The sequence below is a fragment of the Lepidochelys kempii genome, chromosome 25 (assembly GCF_965140265.1).
Source record: "Lepidochelys kempii isolate rLepKem1 chromosome 25, rLepKem1.hap2, whole genome shotgun sequence".
Taxonomy (NCBI): domain Eukaryota; kingdom Metazoa; phylum Chordata; order Testudines; family Cheloniidae; genus Lepidochelys; species Lepidochelys kempii.
In genome coordinates, this window is record NC_133280.1 from 13,872,959 (window position 1) to 13,899,362 (window position 26,404).

At 64.7% G+C, this 26,404-nt stretch overlaps 1 protein-coding gene across 4 annotated transcripts; it reads left to right on the top strand.

The window, feature by feature from the left end:
- The first annotated feature begins 604 nt into the window (after positions 1 to 604).
- Positions 605 to 25,091, top strand: FCHO1 (FCH and mu domain containing endocytic adaptor 1). 4 transcript variants are annotated; one of them, XM_073324176.1, is made up of 30 exons: positions 605 to 709; positions 6,560 to 6,629; positions 8,378 to 8,462; positions 9,249 to 9,443; positions 11,721 to 11,812; positions 12,134 to 12,208; positions 12,542 to 12,683; positions 12,968 to 13,120; positions 13,335 to 13,439; positions 13,703 to 13,801; positions 14,228 to 14,324; positions 14,501 to 14,545; positions 14,799 to 14,871; positions 15,038 to 15,059; positions 15,482 to 15,539; positions 16,380 to 16,561; positions 16,782 to 16,806; positions 17,409 to 17,471; positions 17,905 to 17,956; positions 18,315 to 18,406; positions 18,710 to 19,324; positions 19,921 to 20,033; positions 20,813 to 20,918; positions 21,110 to 21,221; positions 22,673 to 22,828; positions 22,939 to 23,071; positions 23,455 to 23,654; positions 23,966 to 24,030; positions 24,462 to 24,626; positions 24,969 to 25,091. In XM_073324176.1, exons 3-30 carry the CDS (start codon positions 8,436 to 8,438, stop codon positions 24,989 to 24,991), a joined length of 3,285 nt encoding a protein of 1,094 aa, XP_073180277.1. In that variant the 5' UTR covers positions 605 to 709; positions 6,560 to 6,629; positions 8,378 to 8,435; the 3' UTR covers positions 24,992 to 25,091. The 4 variants fall into 4 exon arrangements, with proteins under 4 accessions (XP_073180277.1, XP_073180278.1, XP_073180279.1 ...); XM_073324177.1 differs by lacking the exon at positions 17,409 to 17,471; XM_073324178.1 differs by lacking the exon at positions 9,249 to 9,443.
- The last annotated feature ends 1,313 nt before the right edge of the window (positions 25,092 to 26,404 follow it).

A 26,404-nucleotide genomic window follows, 5' to 3' on the forward strand; every position in this document is an offset into this window, starting at 1 on the left:
TCTAGGGTGAGGAGCTGTAGATACAACTTTTAAGGGCATTGGCTTGTAGGGTGATTGGATCCACCTGGGGTTTAGGTATATTAGCTTCAGGGGCTTTATAGCCAGATCTTGGTGCATTAGAGGCTTAGGGGCGTTAGAGGCCAATCAGGGTGCATGGTAGGTTTAGGGACATTAAATCCATGATTGCATTACTGCTGCCCAAGGCACCTACTTCACGCCCCTCCCCTCCCCGGCAGGTGCCCAGATCCAGGGTTTCAGGGTTTATTATTTATTCATTGTTTTTCCCCTGGGCCTGGCCCAGCGCAGGGCTCCTTTGCGCACAAGCAGAGGCCCCAGGTCCCTGACCCCAGCAGAGGAGCAGCCCACCTTCGGGGGGGCTGGAAGGGGGTGCCTCGGCGGCTCCCCCCTGGCAACATACAAAGCAGCGGGCTAAGGGGGGGGTGCGGGTGAGGGAAAAGGGGGCGCTGTCACTTTAAAGATGCAAATATCCAGCCAAGAGCAACATCCCCGCCGGCTGGGCCAATCAGGAGCCGCTCCTGTTTCCTTTTGTAACCACCCACCTGCCCACCCGCCAATCCCGACGGGGCCCCTGCGCGGGCCCCGCCCCCGCTCCAGCCCGGCCGGCTGCGGGGCGGGCAGGCGGCTGCAGCCCGAGCTGGGGCGCTGGGGCGGGCGGGTGCGGCTGCGCTCGCCGCCGGGGCTCGGAGAGGTGAGTGCGCCCTGCCCGGGGCCGGGCTGCTGCTCCGCCCCCCACCCCCCGAGGCCTCCCGCCGCCCGTGACCTGCCCTCGCCATGGGGAGCTGGGGGGCCAGCTGGGAGCTGCCGCTGCTCTGTGCGCCCCGCTCGCCCCATTGATCCCCCCCCATACAGGGCCCCCCCTCCCTTCTGCGAGCCGCCTGCGCTTCTTCCCCCCTCCCCCCCCCCCGGCCGCGGCCGATCCCGCGTGGGGTCCCCCTCTGTGGGCCTGGGGTGTGCACGGGGGTGACCTGCTGGTCTGAGACCCCTGGCAGGGACTGGCCGCCCCGCAAACCTGCCCCTTCGGGCTAGGGGGCAGGTGCCCATCTGTCATGGGAAAGGGAGGGTAAAATGAAATCTGTGTGGGGCCACTTTCCTCTCCCCTCTCCGGCTGGTGTCAGTGGGCCCCCGCTTCAGTGGGCCCCCGCTCCAGTGGGGGCCGGATCCCTCCCCCCCCCCCAATCCCCTCGTTTGGTGGCTGTGGGCCCCAGCCCCACTGAACACCATGATCACACCAGCTGAGGGTCTGGCCTGGAAAAATCCAATGTTTGTCATTAGCAGGCAAGGGCCCAGGGAGGGCGTGAGTTGAGCCAGGTGCTAGGAAGGTGAGATGGGGGGGCTCGTGTGTGTGTATGTGTGTGTGTGTGGGGGGGGCTGGCAAGTGTGTAGCTTCGCTGGGAAGGCGCTTTTAATATTTTTGGCAGAGTCCCTGCAGCTGGGGGATTTGCTCCCTGCTCCCGAGCTGCCTGAGCCCAGCCACCTGCCTGAAATTTTCCAGCCCTGCAGGTTTGGGGCAGGTGTCTGTGCTCTCGGGTGAAGGCCATTGGATACGGGGACTCAGAAATGTGCTCTTCCCCCCCCCCCTGTCTGATTCTTGCAGTGGACTTGGATTTCTCCTCCCGCGCTGTGGGGGTGTGGAAGGATTTTAGTGTGTGTGTGTGGGGGGGGGGGGGGTTCTTTAACCCCAGCCTTACTTGGCGTGCACGCAGGCTGTGATCCCCATGTTGGGTGAGCGGTTGCCCCTCAGCTGGCTTCAGACGGGTGCAAGATGCCAGCAGGTTTCTGCCTGTCGGGGAAGGGTGGGGGCGGGGGGAGAGAACGCCTTCCCAAGCAGTTGTCTCTGTTGAAGCCTGAACGACGGCGAGGCTGTCAGGTTGTCTCCGCGGCTTGTGTGTGGGAGAGGCAGACCCGAAAGCGCGCGCCAGCTTGCTAAGTGTTCTTCAGAGGCGCTGTTTAAACGTTCTGTTTCTCTTTCATCTGCCACGCACATGGAAGCACGCGCCGTTTGAGACCTCTGACGTGGGGCGACAGGGAGTGCTCACTGGATGTGGCTTGTGGGCGGCCGCTGGGAGCGTTGCAGGGTTGGGTTGTGTGCTGCATGCCCTCCGGAGCAAAGGGGCTCATGGGCGGCCGGAGCTCTCCTGGCCAGGGCATGGATCCTCTCCTTTGAATGAAGGGCTGACGCTCAGGTGGGTGGAAACATTTCGGGGGGGGGAGCGGCTGTGTATGTTGGCATCTGGCCTGGGATGACCCACGGTTTCCTTGACCTGTTGCCTATGGAGCAAGTGGGCGGTTTTTCCTTTGAGGTCCATCGTGGCCCCCTTGCCCCTCCTGAGATGCGTCCGCAGTGACCTTCTTGTATATTTCATTCACTGGGATGCTCAGGTTGTCTGGGCCTTGTGCCCTTGGTCATCTCGGTTGATGAGGATCCTCTGAGAGTCCGTGACTGGATCCTGGGAAGCACCGTTGCGGGGCTGGTGCTTCAGGCTGGCGGGGCTGGCTGTGCGTTCCCTGCCCCTCTCTGAGGAGGTCCAACAATGTTGTTGCTCATCTCCCATTCTGGCTCCCACCTGCTCTGGTGCCGATCCGAGCCGGGTTTGAACCTGGGGTCTTCAGCCTAGACCTGGGTGAGCCAAAGGGGTAAGGCCATTAGCTGGTAGCAGTAGTAGAGTGTTATTCTCCATGCACAGGCCACTAGAAGGCAGCATATTGCCCACTTTGCAAGCATGGCACATGCTGAGTGGGAAGTGCTGCCATGTCTTGCTCTAGTCCTACGCTGGCAGGGTAGGACAGGGTTGGCACGCAGTGGCTCCCAGACCGGGCCATCCATGGTAGCTAAGGGAGGGCCCGTTTACCTCCTCCTGCCTCCTTAAACCTAGGTGTTAGATCTGCTGAGAGCTCGAGAGCCCTGCTTCCCCTCGGTAGAGCTTCCAGGCCAGTTCTGAAACCCGGCACCTTGAGCCGTAAAGCTCCTAGCTTGGGACTGTCGATGGGAAGGGTTGAAAGCCTTGTGGGCCGCTTTGTTCCAGCCTATCCAGGGTTCCCCCGCCCCAGAGGGCGGGCGAGGGTAGTGGGAAAGAGCTCGCTCTGCCGCTGAGAGCTTGGCTCGGCGATGGGGCATGTTCTCCTGTTGCAGCTTCTCCCTGTGTGCGCCTGGATCTGAGCCGGGGAAAACCTGCTATGCCAGTGACTGAAGGAAGCTGACTGGCAATATCGGAGCTAGAGCCCTGGCAGGCCTTGTGCCCTGGCATTTGGGGGGGGCGGGGCGGGCAGGGCCAAGCACTGACTGGGGGTGGGGGAGCTTCTTGATGGAAATTTGCTGTGGTACCAGTTGCCTGGGGAGGTTTGGCAGCTGCTCCAGGAAGGGGGTGAGATCGGGGCCTGGCGTGCTCATTTCCTGCGTCCACGCGGGAGGCGCTGGCAGTGCCAGGCTGCTGAGACGACCGCTTGTTGTTTGTCTCTGTGTTAATCTGCTCCAGCGCAGTGCCCGGTTCCTGCCAAGCCCAGTGCCCCGCAGGCCCAGCCCTGCGCATCTTCCTCTTGCGTCTTATTCAGGCCTTGCCCAGAGTGGCAGCTTGGCCTGGAATGACCCCGTGGAGCGGTGCACCGTCTGTTGCTAGCTGGGAGAGCTGAATTCCTTCCCCCCCCTCGGTCCCCCCGTCCCCCCCGGGGCTGAGCTGCACAGCTGGGCGCTGGGTTCCAGGAGATGTCTCCCCGTGGCTGCAACATCTGAAGATCTGTTTGGTCGGTTTGACTGGGGCGCCTGGCAAATCACAGGCAGGCGTGCGCTCGTGTGCCTAGGGCAGGGGCCTAGGGATCGCGGGAGCTGGGGGTTGGAACGCCTGTGCCCTAGAGATGAGGGCATGTATGGGTGTGGGAGGACTCCTGGGTTATGACTCCGGGATGGCCTGGCAAGCAAGGTGCCGCTCCCCCCGTCTCTTCCCCCTCCTCCACTGCTGGGGCAGGGGGACCGGGGAGCCCTCCAGCCAGCACCCTGCCCCACCATCCTCTCGCCCTCTGCTCGCGGCTTATCCTAGGATGTGGGACTGCTGGACGCTCATGGAGGGAAGGCTGCTGGAGCGGCCCTAGCTGGGGAGAAAGGACCCAGGCGTCCAATTCCCCTGCCAGGTGCACACAATGAGCCTGATGGCACAAGACCCTCCCTGCGAGCTTCCGTTTCCAATGGGAGGGGTAACTCAGGGCCTTCACCCCCTCTGTCCCTCCCCCCCAAAAACTGGGCCAAGTACCCTCGAGAAGGTACAAGTACCTTGAACCAAGTACCCTGCCCTAGAAGTTGCTGGGGTATACATGGGGGCCAGGCCTTGGGTGAGCAGGGGGGCAGCGTTCGGGGTGGGGGCCTGGTACTGAGAAGGGTGGGGAGGCGGCTGGAGGGGGGGTATCCCCATGTTTAAGGCAGGCTCTGTGCTCCCTGCCCTGCTCTGCCTGGGTTGAGGTTAATGTTTAAACCCCAGCCCCTGATGTCCCCTGGCCGGGGCAGACGCATCTGGGTTTGGGGACTTCTGTCCGCAGGCCTTGCTGCTCCCTGGGGTCCAGCGCTGCTAGACCCGATCAGGCTGTGCCCCCCCCCCCGCCCCCCCCCGCCCCCCGGGTTTGCTTTGTTCCTTGCGCTCTGGGCCTTTTCCATCTTCTGTGCGTTAATTTTAGTGCTTGTGAAATGGAGAGATTGGCAGCGGAGGTGGGTGTTGTGCAAGCTTCTCTCTGCGGCAGTTCGAACATACCCCCCCCCGCCTCTGCTGATGCCCCTCAGTCCTGACCCACAGCCCCCTGCCCTCCCAGTCCAGCACCCTCCGTGGGCTGGCCTTGTTCCTCTCCCTAAATGCTGTGCTGACTCCAGCAGGGTGTGACCCCCGCTCCAGGGTGCATTTATGCCCCCTGCAGGTCAGAGCCTGGCAGTGTGAGTCTGGCACCAGCCCTGGGGCACCCCAGAGGAGTCACAAGGCAGCAAGGGCCTCTCGATCCCTCTGGCTCCCTTCCGTGCTTCCAGGTGACCAGCGTCTGCTGGGCCTGTGCTGGCGGAAACGGCACCGGTGCCGACAGGTGCCCATCACCACATGGGTGCTGTACCATGGCATGAGCCAGGCCTTGCCAACCTCTGTGGGCAGTGTGCATAGAAGAACTCAGCTTGCCTGGCAGGGTGGGGGCAGGGGCATTGTGAGATCTGATCCTGGGGTCTTATGGCTGAGATGCAGAGCTCCAGGATGCAGCCTGCGTTGACCTGGTGAGAGTCTACCCTGGGGAACTTCCGTCCCTTCTGCAGCTCCATCCGGGGGCTGTGTCCATCCCAGCCTGCCATGGGGGTTCCCTGCTCTTTGGTGTGTGCCACGTTGCTGGGTACAATTAAACAGCTGCCATGTTCCGTCCCAGAGGTGGCTGCATTTCACCGATAAGCAGGGATCACGTTGGCCGAGGCGTGGGGGAAAGAGGAGGGACTATAGAAATATGAACCCTTTTGTTGGCAGAGTGCCCTCCAGGCTGGGAAAGGGAGCAGACTCCGACCTCCCCCCTCCCCTTCTGCCAACAATTGGAGCAGATTCTTGCCGCCCCTGAGACGCCAAAGCCCATCAGAGAAGAGGGCTGGTGGCGTCGTCCCCTCTGCCTGGCGAGGGGCCGTGCAGGGGATGCCATGGGTGCATCTGGGAATCTCTGTGGTCCATCTAGGATAGTCTGGCTGCAAAGCCCCTTCCTCATTCGGTGTAAGGGGGTGCCCAGCTGGCGTCCCAGCAATGGGGACGAGGGCCCCTGCTTTGATTGCTTCCTAGCATTGGCGGAGGAGTCCCCAGCTTCCTTCCCCTGCCAGGCAGGTGCCCCCTGTTGATTCCTGAGCCCACAGGCCGGGCAGGGCAGCAGGACTGATCGATTTCCACGCTGGGTCATTGCTCCCAAAGTGGATTCCGCTCCGCTCCCATCTGGGTCCCCCTCCCTGCTCCTGTGCCCAGCCCCATGTCTGCATGTGTGAGGCTGCCATGGAAAGACAGGGCTAGCAGGGACGGGAAGCGCCATCTCACCGGGTTTCTCTGGTAGAGCAGACGGTGGTGGTGGGGGTGTGAGCCTTCAGTGCCTGGGGGTGAGTATGACTAGGCCGGAGGCAGCGGGGTGTGGTGGGTAGAGCATTGGCCGGGGACTCAGGAGCTCTGAGTTCTATTCCCGGCTCTGCTGTTTGACTTCAGGCAAGTCGCTTTCCCTTTCTGTGCCTCAGTTTCCCCTAACTGTTTCCTCAGTTTCTCCTCCTTTAGAAAGTGCCCTGGGCCCTGGGGATGGGAGGTGGTAAGTGTGCAGAGCAGCCCCACGTGAGTGGGAGGGGCAGATGTAGCTTGGCGGGGGGGCTGGTTAGGAAATGGCCCGGGTTGAGACCTGCCCATTCGTGTCATGCGCCAGAGGAGCGGGGGTGCCAGGCCGGGCCAGGGGTGGGCGGAGGCAGCAGGCACTCACAGGTGTTGGTTCTGCTTAACTGGCTGGTGGCCCCCCCGGGCCCCCACAGCGGAAGTGGTGCTGTGCTAACTTCTGGTTTCTCTCTCTCTCTCAGCTGCGCTGGGTCCCCCAGGAGGACAGAGCTGAGGATGAACCAGCGGGGACCGTGCACCCGTCAGTGCTGGGTGAGTCTGGTGGCCCTGGGGGGCCCACGGGGGCTGGCCCTGCTGCATATGGGGCCAGGGCTCAGCACCACGGCAAGAACTGAGCAGCTTGGCCCCAACCCCAAGGCCTGAAAGAGAGAAGGAAAAAACTGAGCATGCAAAGATTTTCTAGTTTCCTGTTTTTCTCTCCTGCACGGAGGGGGAGGGGTAGGGGTAGGCTGGGAGGAGAGCTCGGGGGGCTGTGAACGAGCCCAGGGGCTGGGGATGCCCCCATGGACCGCGGTGCTGTGCTGGGAACTAGAGACCCCAGGCTCACCTCACGGCACTGTGGAAGCAGGTGATGCAGGGGGTGGTTACAGGCCAGCCAGGTGCGCCCCCCCCTGGGCTAGAGAACTAGGGACCCGGTAGGCTGTGAGGGTCTCTACAAAGTCATGCTTGTGCCTCACCTTGCTATATGGCCCAGGGATCCCCTCTGAGCTGGGGGCTCAGCAATCTGGCAGCGGCAGCTGGGAGCCAAGACTCCTGGGTTCTCTACCCCAGCGCTGAGAAGGGAGTAGGATTTAGTGGCGAGGATGGGGGAGGGAGGATTGGGACTCGGGACTCCTGATTTCTGACTAGCTCCACAACCTTGGGCAACTCCCCGCCCCATGCCTCGGTTTCCCCATGGGGAAGGTGGCCCAGGCGTTAGGTGGTTTGGTGAGCGCGCTGGGACGCTGCGGGCAGAGGTACTGGGGGCGCAAGGCAGAGCCTCATTCATTATTCAGCCGTGTATCCGGTGTCAGCCCCAGCCCTCATCCTGGCTGCATTCCTCAAGCGTCCAATCCCTGGGTTCTCGCCGTGACATTTAGCACCTGCTCACTGCCTGGCGCTGATCAGCCCTCCTTGCTGGCTTGTGCCGGTGCCAAGGGAGGCTCCCTGCGTGGTGGGGATGCGCGGCCAGGGTCCAAAACCTCCTCGGGTTTGGAGATAGCCACCCGATGCGCCGGGGTGTCTGGGCGGCAGGGCCAGCCCTTTTGAGGAGTGTGAGGACAGGGTGGCACACCGGGCTCCAGCGAGTGTGGGATATAAAGAACAGCCCGTTTCCATGGATACGGCAGCACGGGGTCTGCGAGCTGATTAGGTTTTAAAAGAAACATGCACCCTGTTCCAAAGTGCTTCGCCCCCGTTAGACCCTGGCTCTGCCCCCGAGCACCACACGGGCGCGGCTTTTCCCCACTAGCCTGCGGGGAGGAAAGGGAGGCTGGCCGGTTCTGCGTTGAGTGGGGAAACTGAGGCACTGGGCTGCACTGACTCATGCATGGAGTCAGTGGCAGAATCAGGGGTGGAACCCAGGAGTCCGGAGTCCTAGTCTGCAGGCTGTCCTTGTGAGAGGCTCTGTGCCTTGGGGGTGGGGAAAGCAAGGCACCGGAAGAATTAACCATTACAAGTCTGGTAGATCTAGGACTAGAACTCAAGAGTCTGGAGTCCCAGCTCCCTCCAGCTCTAACCACTAGATCCCATTTCCTTCTAGGGCTGGAAATAGAATCCAGGAGTCCTGACACCCCGCTTGCCTTGCTCTAACCTCTCAAGCATGTTCCCACCCTTGGAGAATTATGTATCACACCTATTCCCCGGTGTCCCCATGGGCCTGTCCCCTTGTTGTCTCGTTAAGCAGCTCTTCCCCCCCCCGCCGCCCCCGAGCAGAGATCTCTCTGTCCTGCGGTGCTCCCTGTGGGGCGTGACGGGAAGAAACCTGCCTCTGCACCACCTGATCTCTATGTTTGCTCCAGAGGCCGGAGAGCTGAGCTGCAGGATCCGGAAGGGAGCGTCGTCCCGCCCAGCTCCAAGATGTCCTGTTTTGGGGAGCATTTCTGGGTAAGTGTCTCCTTTGAGGGTATGGGGGGGGACTCTGAGCTGTGGGGTTCAAATGGAGCTGGGTTGTTCCTTAGCATCCTTGGAGAGATGGGTCTTGTCCATAAACCCCAGAGCTGGGCCCTGACTGCGGCGTGTGGGTCTGCGTTGGGGTATGCGCCTGGCCCGGACACTGTAATGCCCTGCTCTGGCTGGGGTGGGGCTGGCTTAGGAGGCTGGTGGACATGAGCTCTGGAGTCTAATTCCCATTACACAGCTGGGAAACTGAGGCAGTAATTTGCCTGAGGTCCTGCAGCAGATTGGTGGCAATGCTGGGAAGAGAACCCAGGAGTCCAGACTCCCCTTGCACCCGACTCTGTCTCGTTCTCCTGTCTCCTAGGCCGCGCTGCCCCTCCGCCAGTTGGAATTGTGGGCCTGACTGTCCTTGCTGCAAACTGGCTTTGAACTGGGACTGCCCCCTGTGGGGTGGCAGGACGGATGTGGCCCAGGGGACTGAGTGCAGATCTGGGAGCCAGAGAACGTAGGCTGTCCCTGGTGCAGAGCTGCGGGGAGGGGCTCCCCGAATGATTAGGCTGTGCTGGCCATGGGTCTGCTGGCCCGGAGTTCCCCGGCTTGGGTGGCTGTGACCATCTGGTGCATTGTAACACCCTGGCTGTGCTTCCCCTCGCCCCATCTGTGCCCACTCTGCCAAAAGGGGGGATTTCCAGGCTCTGTGCTCTCTGCTCTGGGGATGTCGGGGGGGGTTCTTTCCTCCAGCTGTGGGAAGTTAGGGGCTCTCCACCTCTGCAGCTCGCTGCTGGGAAGGGAAACAGCCCTGGGAGGACTGCGGAGCTGCCGAAATACCTTGGTGATGGATGCACATTGTGCGGGGAGATCCGAGCCCCGCCGCTGCCCTGCAGGCAGTCCCTGGCTGGCCCTGGAGGCCTGGCTGTGCTGGGGAGATTTCTAGCCGGCGGGAGCCGTGATGGGGGAGACCTGCGCCAGGTACAGGGGCAAGGAGCCCATTAGACTCTGGGCGGGGGGTAGATGTGGAGATTGCACAGATCTGGGAGCCTGGAGACGGGCTATGAGGCCACTGGTCCTCCTCCGTGTGGACTGCGCCGCTGTGACTAGCTGGGGGGCATTTGCCTGGCCAGAGAGTGGCATGCCTGGTATGGCCGCAGGGCACATGCCAGCTGCTGTCCAGCCCCACTGGGATGGGAAGGGGGCATCCCCCTCCCTGTGCAGTTGGGGGTGAGCCGTGAGCAGGTATGGGTCACTTCCATCTCTTGGGGTCTGGGCTGGGTGGGCCTGGCTTGGGCGCGAGCCGACACCTGCCCACTGCCTGGTCCGAACGCGCCCAGCCTGGTGCCGCCTGCCTGCAGCCGTGCCTCGCGCAGCGCCCGGGAAGTGTGTGGGGGGGTGTCTCCGTTCTTTCCCCCCAAAATGATGCCCCCCCTTGCGTTCCTCCAACCAGATCCAGTTTATAAGCAGGAGGGCAAAGTCGTAGCTAGGCAACCCCATCGTCCGTAGCAACGGGACCCGTGCACTGCTCTCTCCTTGCTGCCCCAATGGCTCTGCCAGGTGGCTTTCTTAAAGCGACAGCGCACCCTTACCCTCCCCCACCCCCACCTGGAATCTCCAGAGGCAGAGGTGTGGGGTAGGGGGCTGCCAAGGACCTGGGGACTGGATCTGGGCCGTGCCGACCGCAGCCCACCTCGGAAAGGCCGCGGGGTGGACAGTATGCTCCAGGGCTGGGCCTAGAACCCAGGAGTTCTGCCTGCCATGCACAGTGCTCTGTGCTGGGGCGCACATGGGTCCTGGTGGTGCAGGGAAATTGCCAGGGGGCTGCCAGAGTGAACTGCCCCCCCCCATCATTCCCCTTTGGGTTCAGCCCCAACCACCAATGACAGAGCCGGCCGCTCCCTGCCCCCCTCTCCTTGCACGTGGGCCTGGGAGCTAAGGATGCCTGGGGTCAAAGGCTGCCCCTCCCACCTTGCACAGTCACTTCCCTGCCCTGTGCCTCAGTTTCCCCATGGCTGTAACATGGGGCTAGTGATGCTGACTTGGGAGGTAGTGGGGTTGTGAGCCTTCATTAACTGCTGCATCTCCTTTACCTTCCTGCCCCACACCTCTGCCCCGGCTGTCACACCCCACTTCTTACCCGGCGGGGAGAGGGGTCAGATTTCCCCTGGGCCACCCCCCCTGACATCCTGCGCTTCCAGCCTGTCTCCCCAGCAGCTGTGGCTGCTGCTTCATGGGGTGCTGGGTGTGGGGCGGGAACGGGCTGTCCACAGGCACTTGTGAGCTCACCCACGGGGTGCCCACAGCCCCCCTTGGTAACCAGCCCAGGATGTGGGGGGCTGGTGTGTTCAAGTGGCATTGCCCACCCATCGCCCTTCTCCTCTGCTGCAGGATGTGGGGCCCCCCCAACCAATGGGCATTTCATACCCATCTCCAGCACAGAGCCACCCGGGCCTCTGCCCTCCCTGCCCAGCCCTGGCTGTGGTGCCCGCTGCCTGGCCGGGGGAGGGTCCAGGAGGAGCTGAGGTAGTGGGAAGGTGCATCTGTACCACCCCCATCCCAGAGCGTGAGTGGGAGCCCTCCCAGCTGCCTGCCCATGGCTGGCACCACATGCCTGTTGGAGCTTGGCACCGAGCAAGTTCCTGTCAGCCCCTCTCCCTGCACGGCCCTGCCCGGACTCCTGCTTTTCTACACAGCGGGTGTGGCTGGCACCGCCCCCCACCCCCCGCATTGGGGGGTCACTAATGAGCCTGCGGCCATGTGGCTGGGTTGTTTACAAGAAGGCCAGAGTGGGGGGGGCTGACTTGGGGGAAGGGTTGAAATAGTCCAGGGGGATCCTAGAGCTGGGGGAGAGCAGCCCCACGGCACCCCGTGCTCCTGGAGCGAGTGCTGGGGAGGGCTGGCAAATGCCATCCTGCCACCTTTCCCCCCACGGCCGCTGCTCTGCGCTAGTGGCCACTGGGGCTCCCTGGCAAATGCTGAGCCGGGGGGTGGGCAGAGTTCAGGCCTGGCTGGGTTTTCCTGCCACCATGAGAGAGCGGAGAGCTGGGGCTGTGGATTGGGCAGGAGGGAAGGCAATGGGCAGTGACTGTGGGGGACCCCCCGCCCGTGGGGTCCTGTCTGGCCTGTAGGCAGAGCCAGGGACCCCAGATGCCCCTTCCCCCGAAGCCCACTGGAGAGCGCCCAGGGATAGGGGCAGGATCTGGGCCCGGCGGCGTTCTGCCCCCTTCACCCTCTGCTCTCTGCCACCCGCTGCAGGGAGAGAAGAACCAGGGCTTTGACGTGCTGTACCACAACGTGAAGCATGGGCAGGTCTCCACCAAGGAGCTGGCCGACTTTGTCCGCGAGAGGTAGGGCCAGGGGTGCGGGAGGGGCGCCTGGGCCCCAGCAGCGCGGTGCTTCCCGCCCTTAGGGGGGCGCTGGTGTTGCCCCGGCTCCGGGCCAGTGTGGAGCTGGTGCTCGGGGCAATGCAGTCCTGTGCCCCAGGAGTGGAGCTGAGCCCCGCCAGGGCCCTGGGGCTATCTCTGCTGTTCCCCGGTGTGTGGCAGGGCAGCGCCCACCCCCACCATGTGCTGTCCCCACCACGCGCTGCCCCCCGGGCGCTGCCCGTTCGCTCCCCTCATGCTCCCTCCCCCCTCTCTCTCTCTCTCTCTCTCTCTCTCTGCTTCCAGGGCCACCGTGGAGGAGATCTATGGCAAGTCCATGGCCAAGTTGGCCAAGATGGCCACCAATGGCACGCAGCTCGGGTGAGCAGGGCAGAGCGCGGGGGGCCGGGCCTGCGTGTCTGAGCCCTGTCGCTGTGTGAACCTCCTGCTGCTGGAAGGCCCTCTCTCCAGCCGCATGGGCCTTGCAGAGATGAGAGGGCTCCCCTGTATCTTCCAATGCCCCCATCTGCTCCACAATCCTGGCAGGGGGGCGTTCCTTTGGACCCACTCAGCGCTGGCCACTGGGGGGTGCCCATGGGACCAGAGGCTTCCCACTGCCCGCAGACCCAGTTGCCCATCCCAGGTGGTGCGAGGTCCCGGGCGGGGGTAAGGGCGGGGGGCCTGCTCTCAGCGCCTGCGTCTCGGCCCCGGCAGGACTTTTGCGCCGCTCTGGGAGGTGTTCCGGGTCTCCTCCGACAAGCTGGCACTCTGCCACCTGGAGCTGGTGAAGAAGCTGCACGACCTGCTCAAGGAGATCGCCCGCTACGGGGAGGAGCAGGGCAAGGCGCACAAGAAGGTACACGCCGCCCCGTCCCGGGTACAATCCCGCCCCTTACGCCCGGGGCTGCTGTCAGCGTGGCTCCCTGGGTGCCATGGGCTAGGGGCAGGGGGTGGCTGCACCTGGCTCTCGCTGGGCCAGGCGCCCCTCGCCTGGCAGGCTGAGATGCCAAGGGCTGAATGGGCCCAGAAAGCCAAATTCCCTGCTTCCCACCAAGGGGCATCCCTGGGACAGGGGCATTTAGGTTGGGGGGGGGGAGTTCCCCTCCTCCCCATCTCCAGGCCCCTCTCTTGTCCCACCAGTCCAAGGAGGAGGTGTCGGGGACCCTGGAGGCCATCCAGCTGCTGCAGGGTGTCGCCCAGCTGGTGCCCAAGTCCAAGGAGAATTATCACAGCAAGTGCTTGGAGGCCGAGCGCCTGCGCCGGGAGGGAACCAACCAGAAGGAGATTGACAAGGTACTGGGGGTGGGCGGCTGGCGGTGTGGGGGGAGAAGGGGGCTGTGGCCCATCACCCGGGGGTCTGACCGGCATGGGAGGGGCTGGGGTGATGGGGGCAGGCAGTGCCCCGTTGACGAGTGGGGACTGCCCCGATGCCCGCTCCCCATGGCAGGGCAGAGCAGCTGAGCCCTTGCTCCCAGCTCCCACCCCCCTTCTGTCCTGCCCCTGCCAGGCCGAGCGGAAGTCGAAGAAGGCGGCTGAGGCCCTGCGCCACGCAGTGGAGAAGTACAACATGGCCCGGGCAGACTTTGAGCAGAGGATGCTGGACTCGGCCGTGGTAAGTGGGGCGGTGGGCATTGGGGGGGTCGGGAGGCTGTGGGGGGCAAGGGGCAGCCACGGGAGGGTGTGGGGGCAGAGGGAATCTGCCTCGAATCTCATTCGGGGTAGTGTGGGGTGGTGTGGGCTGGTGATGGGGCTGGGAGGGGGGCACCTATACTGCAGGGGTCCAGCTGGGCTGGGGGGGCGTGAGAGAGATGCCGCTGGGAACTCCACCCTCTGCACAGACCCCTCTCATCTAACTGCTCCACCCCCCCCCGGCAGCGGTTCCAGGAGCTGGAGGAGACCCACCTGCACCACATGAAGGGGCTGATCAGCTCCTACTCGCACTCCGTGGAGGACACGCATGTGCAGATCGGACAGGTGCGCACCCCGGGGTGTGTGTGTTCGGTGGGGGTGGGCTGTGGAGAGGGGGGCGGGGCGTGCGCTGGGGCGGGGGGGCAGGTGGGCTGTGAAGAGGGGGGCGGGGGGCGTGCGCTGGGGCGGGGGGGCAGGTGGGCTGTGAAGAGGGGGGCGGGGGGCGTGCGCTGGGGCGGGGGGGCAGGTGGGCTGTGAAGAGGGGGGCGGGGGGCGTGCGCTGGGGCGGGTGGGCTGTGGAGAGGGGGGCGGGGCGTGCGCTGGGGCATCAGGTGTTAGGGGGTAGAGGAGAGGGCAGCTGTAACCCCCACAATCTCATCCTGCCCGAAGGAGACGCTGCTGGGGGTGGGGAGCGAATGGGGGAGGGGGGCCTGGGCAGTCACCAGCGAGATGAGTGCCGCAGCCTGAGCTCTTCCTCCCTCCTGCCCCCAGGTGCACGAGGAATTCAAGCAGAACGTGGAGAACATCGGCATCGAGATGCTGCTGCAGAGATTCGCCGAGAGCAAGGGCACCGGGCGTGAGAGGCCGGGTGAGGGCACGCGAGGGAGGGGCTTGCTCTTGCACGGGGCTGAGGGGCGGGGTTTGCTCTTGCACGGGGCTGAGGGGCGGGGCTTGCTCTTGCACACGTTGCACGGGGCCTGGGGCAGGTGGGGTGGGTGTGGGCATCTCTGCCGGGCTGACCCCTGCCCTGCTCTCTGTTGGCAGGGGTGCTGGATTTCGACGAGTGCAGAATGGTCCCAGCACAGGAAGGCAAGTACGTCTCTGCAGCTGGCGGCCCTGTGGGTGCTGGGGCATCGCCTGGGAGGAGGCGGCCACGGGGGCAGGGGAGCCGGGACGTTGGGATCATCCCTGGGCTCTGGGCGGGCGGCGGAAGTGATGCCTGTGGGGAGGAGCTGGGAGCACCCGGGGCCCAGCTGTCCCGGCTTGGGGGGCTGAGCCGTCTCCGGGGGGAAGAGGGGCTGGATCTGCACCAGGAGCCGCTCACCCGCTCTGTCCCCCGCAGGGCCCAAGAGGAGCCTCAGCAAAGCCTTCCGCATCCCCGGGCTGAGCCGGAGAGACCGAGAGCGAGACACTGTGTGAGCTCCCCCCGGCCCCTACTGCTCCTCTTCCCCTCCTGCCCCCCTTATCCATCCTCCCTACCCTGCATCTCCCCCACCTCCGGCCCATCCATCCTCCCTGCCCTGCTGGGCTTCTCCGGGCAGTTCCAGGGGCCTTGATTCTCTCTCTCTCTTCCCCCCCCAGGGAGTCCCCAGACGCTGACTTGGTGAGTAGCTGCCCTGGGTCACGTGCTGCCAGCTGGGGGGATGTAGCGGGTGGATCCGGCCACGTTCCTTCCTTCGCTGGCACCTGCCCATGGTGCTGCCAGACTCGCTAGGGCCCAGCAGCTCTCGGTAATGGGGGGCTGGGCGGTGTCCACCTGGGGCAAGTTTGGGGGGGGAGAGGAGACCCCTGCCCCAGGGGTTCTGCAGCGCTGAAATCACATGTTCCCGACCTGCAGCGCCCTGCTGTCCCAGCCCTGGACTCCCCCCAGCTTGGCCGGCGCCCCTCAATCCTGACCCGCAGGCCCGGTAGATGCCCCTGGGATTGAATGGGTGATGGAGGAGGGTCCCTCCTGGGCAGGGTGGGGCGTTAAAACGGGCCCCCTTTGCAGCAGCCCCTCCCCCCTACTGCGTTCTCCCCCCGCAGACCTGCCCGGATGTGGACGAGGAGGGATTCACTGTACGGCCTGACATCAACCAGAGCAGTATCCTTGGGCTGACTGGCGGGGCGAGTGCCAGGGTGGGGCCCAGCTGGGGGTGGGAGGGGCTGGTGGGCTCAGCCCCTGGTCCCCTGCCCAGACAGTTCCTCTCCTGCCTGGCGGCGCCCGGGTCCATGTCCTGGGGTGGGGGGGCAGAGGTGCTGGGCATCCAGCCCCCCTGCTTGGCTGCACTAACACGCCAGGGCAGGAACTCGGTTTCCAAACCCCCTGTGCCGGGGGAACCAGGCTGGGCTCAGACCCGCTGGCCCTGGAACCCAGCAGGGCCTGGGCTGAGCCTGAGAGATGTAGGCTCGGATCAGGGGAGAGCTCCCCTGGTTTTGTGGCAGGGAACCCCGGCCTAGCAGGACTCTCCCCTACAGATCCACGCCTGGCATAGGCCCTGTGAGCAAGGGGCACGTGGCGTTGCCCAAACTGGCACTGGGAGTCCTTATTGGCACTCAAGACCCCAGCTGGGATCCGGGCCCATTGGGTCGGGTGCTGCCCCGAACAACTTGTGGCCTGATTAGACCCAGACCCCGCTTCACAGATGGGGGAAGCTGCAGCCCAGTGCTGCAGGGACCTGCCCAGGGACCCCGGGGGGATTGGGGGTGGAGCCGGGAACAGAACCTGGGTCTCTGGGGGACCCAGCCCAGCCTGGCTGATGATTCAGGGCTGATGGAGGGGGAACCAGTTAGGCTGGGCAAGGGTTTGGCGCCAGGCCAGGACTCCTGGGTTCGATGCAGTGAACTGGGGTGGAGGCGACACCTAGTGGGCGGCCAGGAGAATGGCAGGCAGGGGCCCAGCGCCACTCCGGTCTGGGGGCTTTTCCCTTGAACCCCGGCTCAGGCTCGGGCGGGACCCACGGCTGCTCGTCCAGCGACTCGGACTACGAGGACGAGGACGAGCCCCGCAAGTTCTACGTCCGCATCAAGCCCCTGCAACCCTGCGACACCGCCGGCAGCAGCCAGGCCGCTGTGGAGCAGCTCAAGGCGACAGTGGGGAACCTCCCCCTGCCCCCCAGCACCGGGGTGAGAGCCGGGGGCTGAGCCGGGGGAAGCAGGGGACCTCTGGGGTGCAGTGGCATGGGACCAGGCTGGTGGCTGGGAGGGAGCAGTGGTGGGGCTGGGGGGGAGGGGAGGGGGTGGCTGTGGGTCTGGGAGGGGAGGGGTGGCCATGGGGCTGGGGGCTGCAGGGCTGGGCTGCTAACTGCCACCCTGGTGATCCCTCCTCCCCCTTGTTCTCTCGCAGGGCACGGTGAAGAGACAGTCTTGCAGTAAGTGTGGCTGAGCTGTTCTCCCCCCGCCCCGTGCTCCCCTCCTCGGCTCTGAAGCAGAGGGTTCTGTAGGGGTGGACAGGGGAGATGCCAAACCCGGGTGGGGTGGGGTGGGGTGGGGGGAGATTGTTGTGGGTACAATGGGCCATGCAGCAGGGGAGGTCCACGCAGGGCGCCTGTGGCCCGCCCCCACCTGTCTGGGGAGATGGGTGCCAATCCTGTCCTGGCAGCGCCCCCCAGAAGCTGGCTCTGCACCCCGGCCCTCTGGAGAGTTCTGAGCTGTCCTTTGCCCAGAGCAGTTTCTGATGGGTGGTCTTAATTTTGTGAGGGCCCAGCCAGATCTCCCTCCTCCTAGCTCTGGGTGCCCTGGATAACGGGGGGCTGCACCTTCCCCATGACCCCAGCACTGCTCAGCCCCTAGTGACTCTCCCATCTGGATACAAGAGCACGGGCCCCGCTGCAGGGGGCGCTGGCAGGCACCGTGACCCCCTCCCGGCCAGCCTTCCGAAGAGGGGGGGTTATTTCTCATTTTGCTGTGTCGGGAGCTGTCCAGGTTCCAGTCCCGGGGCCCCAGTGATGCCCTCCGTGTGGTTATTCCCCAGGGCACTTACCAGTAGCGACGACCATCACGGTGGATGTGGGCTCTGTCAGGGCCCTGGGTACAGGTGAGGCCGTGACTGGAGACTGTGGGGGGGAGAGGGGGGCAAGGAGGGAAACGTGGTGCTTTGCAAATCCCGCCCCTGTGGCCACAGGCCCCGCCCTAGTGTGCTAGAGTAGCTGGATGGTTCTTTCCAAAGGCTTGGCAGTGACGTGGTTAATACTGAGATCAAGGTGACCATCGGTAGGGGTCAGAATTAACGCCCATGCAAGAGGCCTTGGGGCAGCACCCCGTCCCAGGTCCTGTTGGTTCAGCCTCTCTGCAGACTCAGGCAGGCAGCCTCAGAAGCTTTCACTGGCCTAAGGGGAGTTGGTGGGGCTGACTGTGTGATGGGTGGGGGCTGTGGCCAGTTGCTGGGGGGGTGGTTGTGGGAGGGGTGCGGTGGCTCTGGGTGCTGACTGGGGGCTAGGTCCTGGCTCAGATCGTCTCCTTTCCTGCAGGTGACGAGTCTGGGAAGCTGCAGCCCCCACACCCTGCCGTATGGACTCCCAGGTACCGGGGTACCCTTGGCATGGGGAGGGATGGATGTTGGGGTCTTTGTATGATGTGCCTGCTCTCCGGAGCACCAGCGCCCGGCTGCTGGGGCGGTTTTGGGACTGCATGGTCAGCTCATGGTGGGGGCCTCCCATCCTCGATACACCAGGCCTTCCCAGGCCCTTCCTGTGCTGGAGCCCCACGGGGCTGCAACAGGCCCCCTTTGCAGCAGGGCCCACCCAGCCTGGCCTTCCCCACAGCTAGCGCTGCCAGCGCCCCAGATGTCTCGGGCAGACACCCTGGGGCACAGGATGGGGCACGAGTAACAGTGTGCATGGGGCCCCACTGATCTCTCCCTCCTTTGGTCTGTCCCCAGCTGCGCAGGGAAGCCCTGGCCGGATGTAGCCCCTTCTGCAGCCCTGTTCGGGCCCCCGCTGGAGTCGGCCTTCGAAGCGGAGGATTTCCCAGGTAAGCGTGGTCTGCCAGTGCCTGCATCACAGGAGGGGAAACTGAGGCACAGCGGGGCGGGGACATCTCGCAGTGTGTGAGAGAGAGCTGGGAATTGGATCAGGACTCCTGGGTTCTGTGCTCTGGCTTCAGCTCGTAGCCAGGGCTCTCCCCCGCTGGCTTTTCTGGGCATTGCAGCCTCTGTGCTGAGCTCCGCAAAGCTGCTCTTTGCCCCTGCCCTCGCTGGCTCCCTCCGGTGGCGCGGGGCAGCAGGCGGCTCTGCGCTGGCGGATCCGTGACAGGAAGGTCACCCTGTCTCCACAGCCTCCCGAGCCTGCGGCCTGGGCTCCAGCCCGTCTCCCTTCTCCTCCTCGTCTCCAGAGAACGTGGAAGACTCGGGGCTGGACTCCCCCTCGCATCCCCCCACGGGCCCCTCGCCAGACTCCAGACCCTGGACGCCCCAGAGCCCCCTCACCAGACGGCCTGCCAAGGGCTCCCCGAGGCTCCAGGAGGAGCGGGGCGCCCTGCCCCCCACGACGGCCGCCTTGGAGGAGCAGAGCGCCTGGCTGCCCCCGCCCGCCAGCCCCACGGGGTGGCCCCGGGACACCCCCTGCTTTGCCGCCTTCGGCTCCGAGCCCAGCGGGGAGAACTCAGGGGCGGGGTCTCAGCACGATTCCCGCTGCCCCAGTGCCATGGCCCCTTCGCCCGACCCCTCCGGGGACCCCCAGGCCTCGGTGGCCAGGCCTCCCAGTCCTGTCTTGGACCAGGCCCTGCAGCCCTGCAAGCATGGGGCCTGCCCCCCCTCCAACACCTCGTCCTCTCCGGTGCCCCCCAGCTGCAGGGAGCCCTCCGGCCCCTCCCCATGGACTCCCCAGGGGCCCAGTCCCAGGCTGACAGACAGCAGCACTCCGGCCATTCCTGAGCTCCGGGCTGAGCCTGGTGAGTACGGTCCGGGGGGCTGTGAAAGGACCTGCCTCTCAGTTCCCTGCTTCCCAGAGCACGAGAGTGGGGTACCGCGAGGAGCGGTGACCTCCCCCCCCCCCCAACTGCTCTTCTGGTGGCCCTCAATTCAGCCCTGCAGACCCCCGAAATCCCCCCTGCTATCCCAGCTCTGGGCTCCCCCCAGCTCTGCCGGTGCCCCTCGATCCCACCCCACAGCCCCTGAAATCCTCCCTGCTATCCCAGCTCTGGGCTCCCCGCCAGCTCTGCTGGTGCCCCTCAGTCCTGACCAGCGGCAGCCCCACTATTCTCACTCCAGGTCTCTCAGGCACTGGCCAATCTGACCCGCCTGGCGCTCTTAGTGAGGAGGAAACGTGTCTGTTTAGGTGCCAGGCTGAGTCGCTTTCCCGCGTGACCCAGCTCTGGTTCCTGAGCTCCTGGACCGACCCCTCTGAGCACCTGGCCCCGGCACGCGGCTGGGGGGCACTCCTGCCCCTGCGTCCCCACCCCACAGACAGCTCCTATGTGCCTCCCCTCCCCCTGCTCCCAATGCCATGGGACGGACCCTGACCCACCCCTGCCTTGTGCTTCTGCAGATCCTCCCCCTGCGCCCGCCCCACCCAGCGCCGCCCCCAAGGTGGCCCCCCCGCGGCGCTCCAGGACGAAGAGGCCCTCGAAGGGGCAGGCCGCCTGCAGCCACGGTGACCTGGTGGGTGGCGCTGCGCTGTGCTGGCTGGGAGCCGGGGTGTGTGTGGAGGGATGGGGAAACCGAGGCACGGAGTGAGTAAGTCACTTGTTGTCCAGGGAGTCTGGCAGAGCTGGGGTTTGAACCCCAATCACCTGGGTCCCAGCGCGGCGCTCTGCAGGGATCTGGCGTCGCTGACCCTTAGTGGGGGCTGGGGAGCGGATCCGCAAGTCGGCCCCGAGCTGGAGGTGAAGTGAAACAGATGGGAGCCTGAGGAATTTTTCAACTTTGTAGAGGCGGATTCAGGCTAAAGGCTCCTTCCCCCACCCTGCGGGGTTTGTCTGCGTCTCAAGGGAAAAACCAGCCATGACCAACCTTGAGGGGTCTCCAGGGTGGCTGATCTCCGGCCGTCGCTGAGATCCCGGAGCAGACGCGAGCGCACAGACCCCCTGGGGTGGCTGGTTTATGCTGTCTGGCGGGGGGCATATGCTTTTCTGGGGAGTCTAATGGTTAGCGGTGGGGCTGGCGCTCCTGGGTCCAGGAGGGAAGTGAGGTTTGGTAGGTAGCAGGAGACTGGGACCCATTTCCAGCTCAGTCCTGACCCACTGGATGGCCCTGGGCAAGTCCGTGTCTCATCCCGTGCCTCAGTTTCCCCACCGGTACAATGGGGCTAATGATCCTGCTCCCATTTGCAAAGTGCTTTGGGATCCCAGGCCCTTGGATTCTCCCATCCCCTCCTTGCCCTGCCACTGGGTTAACCCGTCCCTGGCCTGGACCGTCATGTACTGCCCTTGGTTTTGCAGTCCCGCTCCCTGAGCCCCTCTCCCCTGTGGAATTCGGGCCCTTCCCACTCGGCTCCGCCCAGCCTGGGTGAGCGCAGTTTCTTCACGGTCTCGCAGCCGGCTCTGGGTACGTACCCCGGGGGTCGCGCGGGCCAGGTGGGAGGGTAGGGGACCGGCCCCGAGCATCAGGGTGGCGGCAGGGGGTGAACCTGTGGATAGAAAGGAGGGGGCCCAAGCCGGGGGAGGGAAGGGGGAGCTATGGGCTGGGATTGAGCGGAGGCTCCGTACCTGACCCTACCTCCCCTCCCGCCCCCCCAGGGCTCTCCCGAGGCCCCAGCCCTGTGGTGCTGGGATCCCAGGATGCGCTTCCTGTGGCAACTGCCTTCACTGAGTACATCCATGCCTACTTCAAGGGCCAGGACCCCAACAGGTAAGGTGGGGGATTGGGGCCCAGCCTCGTTTACAGCCTGGGCTCCCTGAACCCAGGCACTGTTGGGCCCAGCCTAGGGATGCCCTGGTTATGGGGAGGGAAAGAGAGACAGCTTGGAGGAGCGCCAGGGCTAGATATCTGCCCCCAAATCTCATGGGGCACTGGGGAGGGGAGGACAGGGACTGGATCCCTCACTCCCTGCCCCTTCCCACAATCCCGCTGGGCACTGGGGGGGTGGCTCTCCCATCTCTTCCCCCCCCCCCACGCTCCACCATGGTGCCAAGCTCAGGGCAGACCGTTGGGAAGCAGGGCTTGCCCCCGCACTGGCTGGGATTCCTTGCTTAGATTTCACCAGCTCACGGAGTCCCAGCCTGTCCCCTGGGGTGCCCTGCTCTGTCTCGCCACCCAGGTGAGATGGTCCCTCCCGCCAAAAATCACAACAATAGGCCGGTTCCTCCCAGCCCCAAAGGACTAATCACTCGCCCTACGCCAGTTGCACCTGAGATCTGGCACCGAACCCTTAGCCAGTGTGATCCTAGATGATCTAAAGATTCATTAACTAGGAAAAGGAAATTGGCGAGCTATTGACAAGGGTAAAGCAGGCAACAGAGATGCATTCAAACCAGTTCCAGTCTGGCTTCCAAAAGTAATGGAAGCTTCTATGATAAACAAGCTCTGTGTCTCCTTTGGGGCTAACCCAGGCCAAACCCTGGAGATCTTCTGCCTAGCAATCCTTCCTTCCCCCCCCTCCCAAGCCCAAGCAGCATAAAAGATCATGTTCCTCCTCGTTAGGGCTTTCGATTCCTTCCCAGCCTTGGGCTTCGACTGCAGGGACTCACGGGCAAGTCTCCTGCCGTGGTGGGGGGAGCCCCGGCGAAGTTTTGTTCTCCGATGTCCCATGCTGGTTGGTCTGGTGTGGGTGCGTGGGCGCGGACCCCTCTTGTGGGAGGCTGGTATCTCGCACGTGGCACTGGTTCTCTCCTGGCTGGTGCTTCGCAGTGATAGAGCAAACACGTGGGACCCGGCTGCTTATAACCCTAATTTCCCCCGCCCCCCCCCCCCCCCCCGTGGCTCCACCAACACGCTGAGCCCGGCCAGGTCCAGCCCTGGATCTGTCAGGGTTCAGGGGAGACGTAGGAGCCTTGGCATGAGCTGGGACCTGGTCTGCTGGCGTCACCCCCCCCCCCATGGGGGTGACTGGATCTCCCATCCCCCTGCCTTCCCCCCAAGCTCCAGGGAATTGAGTGAATGGGGTGGGGGGAAAGATGGGAGATCTGGCCACCCCAGTGCCCTGGGGGATTGTGGGAACTGGGAGATCCCCTCCCTCCATTCCCACAATCCCCCGGAGGGGGTGGTGGGGCTGGACTCCCGTAGGCTGTGGGGGGTTGGGCTCTCCTCGCCCATTGCTGGGGGTGGGGGGGGCTCTGAGTTAATGCCTGGCTCCCCCGCAGCTGTCTGGTGAAGATCACGGGCGAGCTCACCATGTCCTTCCCCGCCGGCATTGTCCACGTCTTCAGTGGGAGCCCAGCCCCGCCTGTCCTGAGCTTCCGCCTGCTCAACACGGCGCTCGTCGAGCAGTTTCTGCCCAGTGCTGAGCTGCTGTACAGGTACTGGGGTGGGGCCGGCTCGGCCACGGAGCTGGGGGGCCCACGGGGGCTTTGCTGGGGCTCTGCGGCTGCATCCCAGCCAGTCTGACCCACCCCTTTCCCACCCGCAGTGACCCGTCCCAGAGCGACCCCAGCACCAAGGACTTCTGGCTCAACATGCCGGCGCTGACCGGGCACCTGCAGAAGCAGGCAGAGCAGGCCCCGGCCGCCTCCTACTACAACGTGGCCCTTCTCAAATACCAGGTGAGGTGCCAGCAGGGAAGTCCTGCCCGCTCGGGATCCCCTTATCGCCAGGCGGTGCGGTCAGGACTCCTGGGTTCTCTCCGTGGCTCTGGGACGGGAGTGGGGCCTAGTGGGTTAGAGCAGGGGGTGGCTGGGAGCCAGGGTTTCTGGGTTCTACCCCAGGCTCTGGGAGGGGAGTGGGGTCTATTGGCTTAGAAAGTGCCGGGGGGGCAGAGGGGGAGGCTGGGAGCCAGGACTCCTGGGTTCTCTCTGGGCGGCGGAGTCTAGGGTGGGCTGGGAGCCAGGACTCCTGGGTTTTGCTCCGGGGGGAGCAGAAGCTGTTCCCAGCCCCCCACTGTTGCCGGGGCACTGGCCCCTCAAGCCGCTCTCTGCTCCCCTGGCAGTTCTCCAAGCTGGGCCCGAGCGCGGCCCCCCTGCAGCTGGCCGTGCGCTGGGACTGCACCACGGCCGCCACCCAGGTCAGCGTGGAGTACGGGTACAATGCCGGTGCCATGGCCGCGCCCAGGCCCCTCGCCAACGTCCAGGTGCTACTGCCCGTGGAGGAGCCGGTCGCCAACGTGCGGCTGCAGCCTGCGGCCAGCTGGTGAGAGCTGGGGTGGGGGCGGCGGCTCAGGCCTGGGGGAGGAGTTGGGGAGGGGGCAGGAGGCAGCTGGGAGTCCCGAGGGGGGGCAGGATGGGGGGGCAGGAGGCTGGGAGCCCCGGGGCTGGAGGAAGAGGGAGGGGGAAGGGGGGGACAAGAGGCAGCTGGGGGCTATGGGGGGAGGAGGGATGGGGTGCAGGAGGCAGCTGGGAGTCCTGTGCGGGCGGGGGAGATCAGGTAATGGCTGGACCTGTGTGTGCCCCCAGCCCTCGCCTGGTGGGGTGACCCCCCCCCGGGTCTCTCTCGCCCCGCAGGAACCTGGAGGAGAAGCGTCTGTTGTGGAGGCTGCTGGATGTTCCTGGGGCCCCGGATCGTGGCGGTGAGAGCTCTCAGTGCCCCTGCCGGGTTGTGGGGGGGGGGAGGGGGTGGCTGTCGGGGGGAGGGCTGAGCCTCCCTCCCTCTGATGTTGGGGCAGCCAGGGGCTGCGTGTGAGCTGCAAACCCATGGCCCTTGGCCCCTATGCCCACTGGCCATAGTGGCTCCTGGGGGGGGCTGTAGGGGGCTGGTAGCTGGGTACGGTGCCGCCTGCTGGCCTGTTGCCAGCTCCTGGTTCTGAACAGGGTTTGCTGGGTGAGCTAAGGGGAAGGGGGGCGGGTGGCTCTTAGCAGCTGTCCCTCTTGGCACCCCCAACTCCAGGGTGTGTCAGCCCCCCATGGCTCAGTGCTCTGGAGTCTGTTCTCCCCCCGGGTGGGCAGGGTCTGAACCCTCAGTGAGATCCTGAGCCCCGTCTGTCTCCGCGTTGGTCCCCAGGCCGCGGCCACCTCTCCGCCTGCTGGGAGCCCCTCTACGGCCCCAGCAAACCCAGCCCCGTGGCGGCCCAGTTCACCAGCGAGGGCAGCACCCTGTCGGGCGTGGAGGTGGAGCTGGCGGGCAGCGGGTACAGGATGTCGCTGGTGAAGAAGAGATTCGCCACAGGTAACCGCAGGAGCTGGGCACATCACTGGTGGTGGTGGGCGGGGTGGGGGGGACACTTCCACCTGATTGCACATGGAGAACTCCTCCCACTCCTGTCCATCACCGTGCCTCAGTTTCCCCTCTCATCCTTTGTTTAGATTGGAAGCTCTTTTTGGAGCCAGGGCCTGGCACGATGCGGCCTGATCTGGGGTGGGATTGGTAATAAGCCGTACTAACAAAGGGATCCCAGGGAGGGGAATATGATCAGAGCACAGGGGAGTGGAGGAGGCTGGGTAGGCGGGGGGCCTATACCGGGAGTCTCCAGTGTCTGTCTCCGCCTCTCATGGTTATGTTTCCTCCTAGGCATTTATCTGGCTGGCTCCTGATCGGCTGCGCTCGTCCCCCTTGTTCATTCCTGGTTTTAAAGCCCCAGCGGACGTTGGCTCATTCAGTCGTTTGCTGCCCCTGGGGGTTTCTCTGCTGTTGGATTTTTAAACACTGGAACAAAGTCAGATCTGGAGGGAGGGGAGTGGGGGTCCGGCCCCTGGCCCGTGACACTGGCCCCCACAGGTGGGAGGGGCGATGCTGCTGGGATCATGCTGGGCTGGGGGTTTGGCCCCTGGATGGGCCGAGCAGCTCAGAATTGCACTGGACAGAGAACAGCCCTGTTCCCCGTTAGCCTAACTCCTCCTGCACCGGCCCAGCTGGGGGCCCCCTGCTCATGGAACAGACCATTCCACTCTCCCAGCTGCTGTACGGGGGTGGGGGGAGGAGGGGAAGCTGGGGGGGGTCATCACCCTTTTAATAAACACTTTATTTTCTAATAAAACGACCCGTCTGCTTCCGCTGCCCCTTTTTCCATGCCCTGAAATCCTGCCACGATCAAGGCGGAACCTGCTGCCAGCTTTCATGTAGCAAGAGGCGCGCCAAACTCTCTGCTAATTAATCGCCTGCCTGTTAGCTAGTCTGGCCCGGCCCCAGCTGTTTGTTCCAGGCCGAGTGGGGTATTTACTAGTGCACGCCGGGCCTGGAGGAAGTAAGGGGGATTGCTGCCCCCTTGGAAAGGGAGACTCCCAGCTTGTGCCAGAGAGCAGGCCTGGTTCTTGGATCCACCTACAGAGACTCCCCCTTGTGGATCTGGTCCCCCCGCCATGGCTGAAGCACGAGCTGTGGGAGTTATGGGGGGGCCAGGTTGTCTGGTTACGGTGGGAGCTGGCTGGCTCCTTTGCTCCACAGCTGCTGTTTTCCTCTCCTTGCCCACCCCTCGCCGAGGTACCGCCGTGCTCAACCTCAGCGCTTGTCAAACTGGGTCCGAAGTGCAGGGGTGCACGCCTCCCTCCTGCTCCCTCGCCCTGGCCCTGGCGCTGCCGGTCCTCTCCCAGGGACGGCTCAGGGCTCGTGTTTGCAGCCGACCTGCAGGCTGTGCTCTGGGGTGGGCCCTGGCTGGAGCCCAGGGCAGTCCCAGGATCCAGGCCCTGCCGCTGGGATAGCCTGTCTGCTGCAGCCACGCTGAGTGTTGTGCTCGCCGCCCCCACGGGAGGGCGATAGCGAGGAGCCAGACCTGGCTTTGTCTACATGGGGACGTTAATGTGGAGTTGGGTGGGGGGAGTTCAAGCACACGAGTTGTTCCCAATTAACCTCAGGCGTAGACAAAGGCCAAGGCCTGGGGGCAATCAGAGGGGTGGGGAAGGGGACACAGGGCCTTTCCTGTCTCGGGGGTGCAGGCTGCACACTGTGGGGTATCAGGGAATGGGGCCTGGGCCCTTTCATCTTCTCGAGGTCGCTCAGCCTCCAGCCTT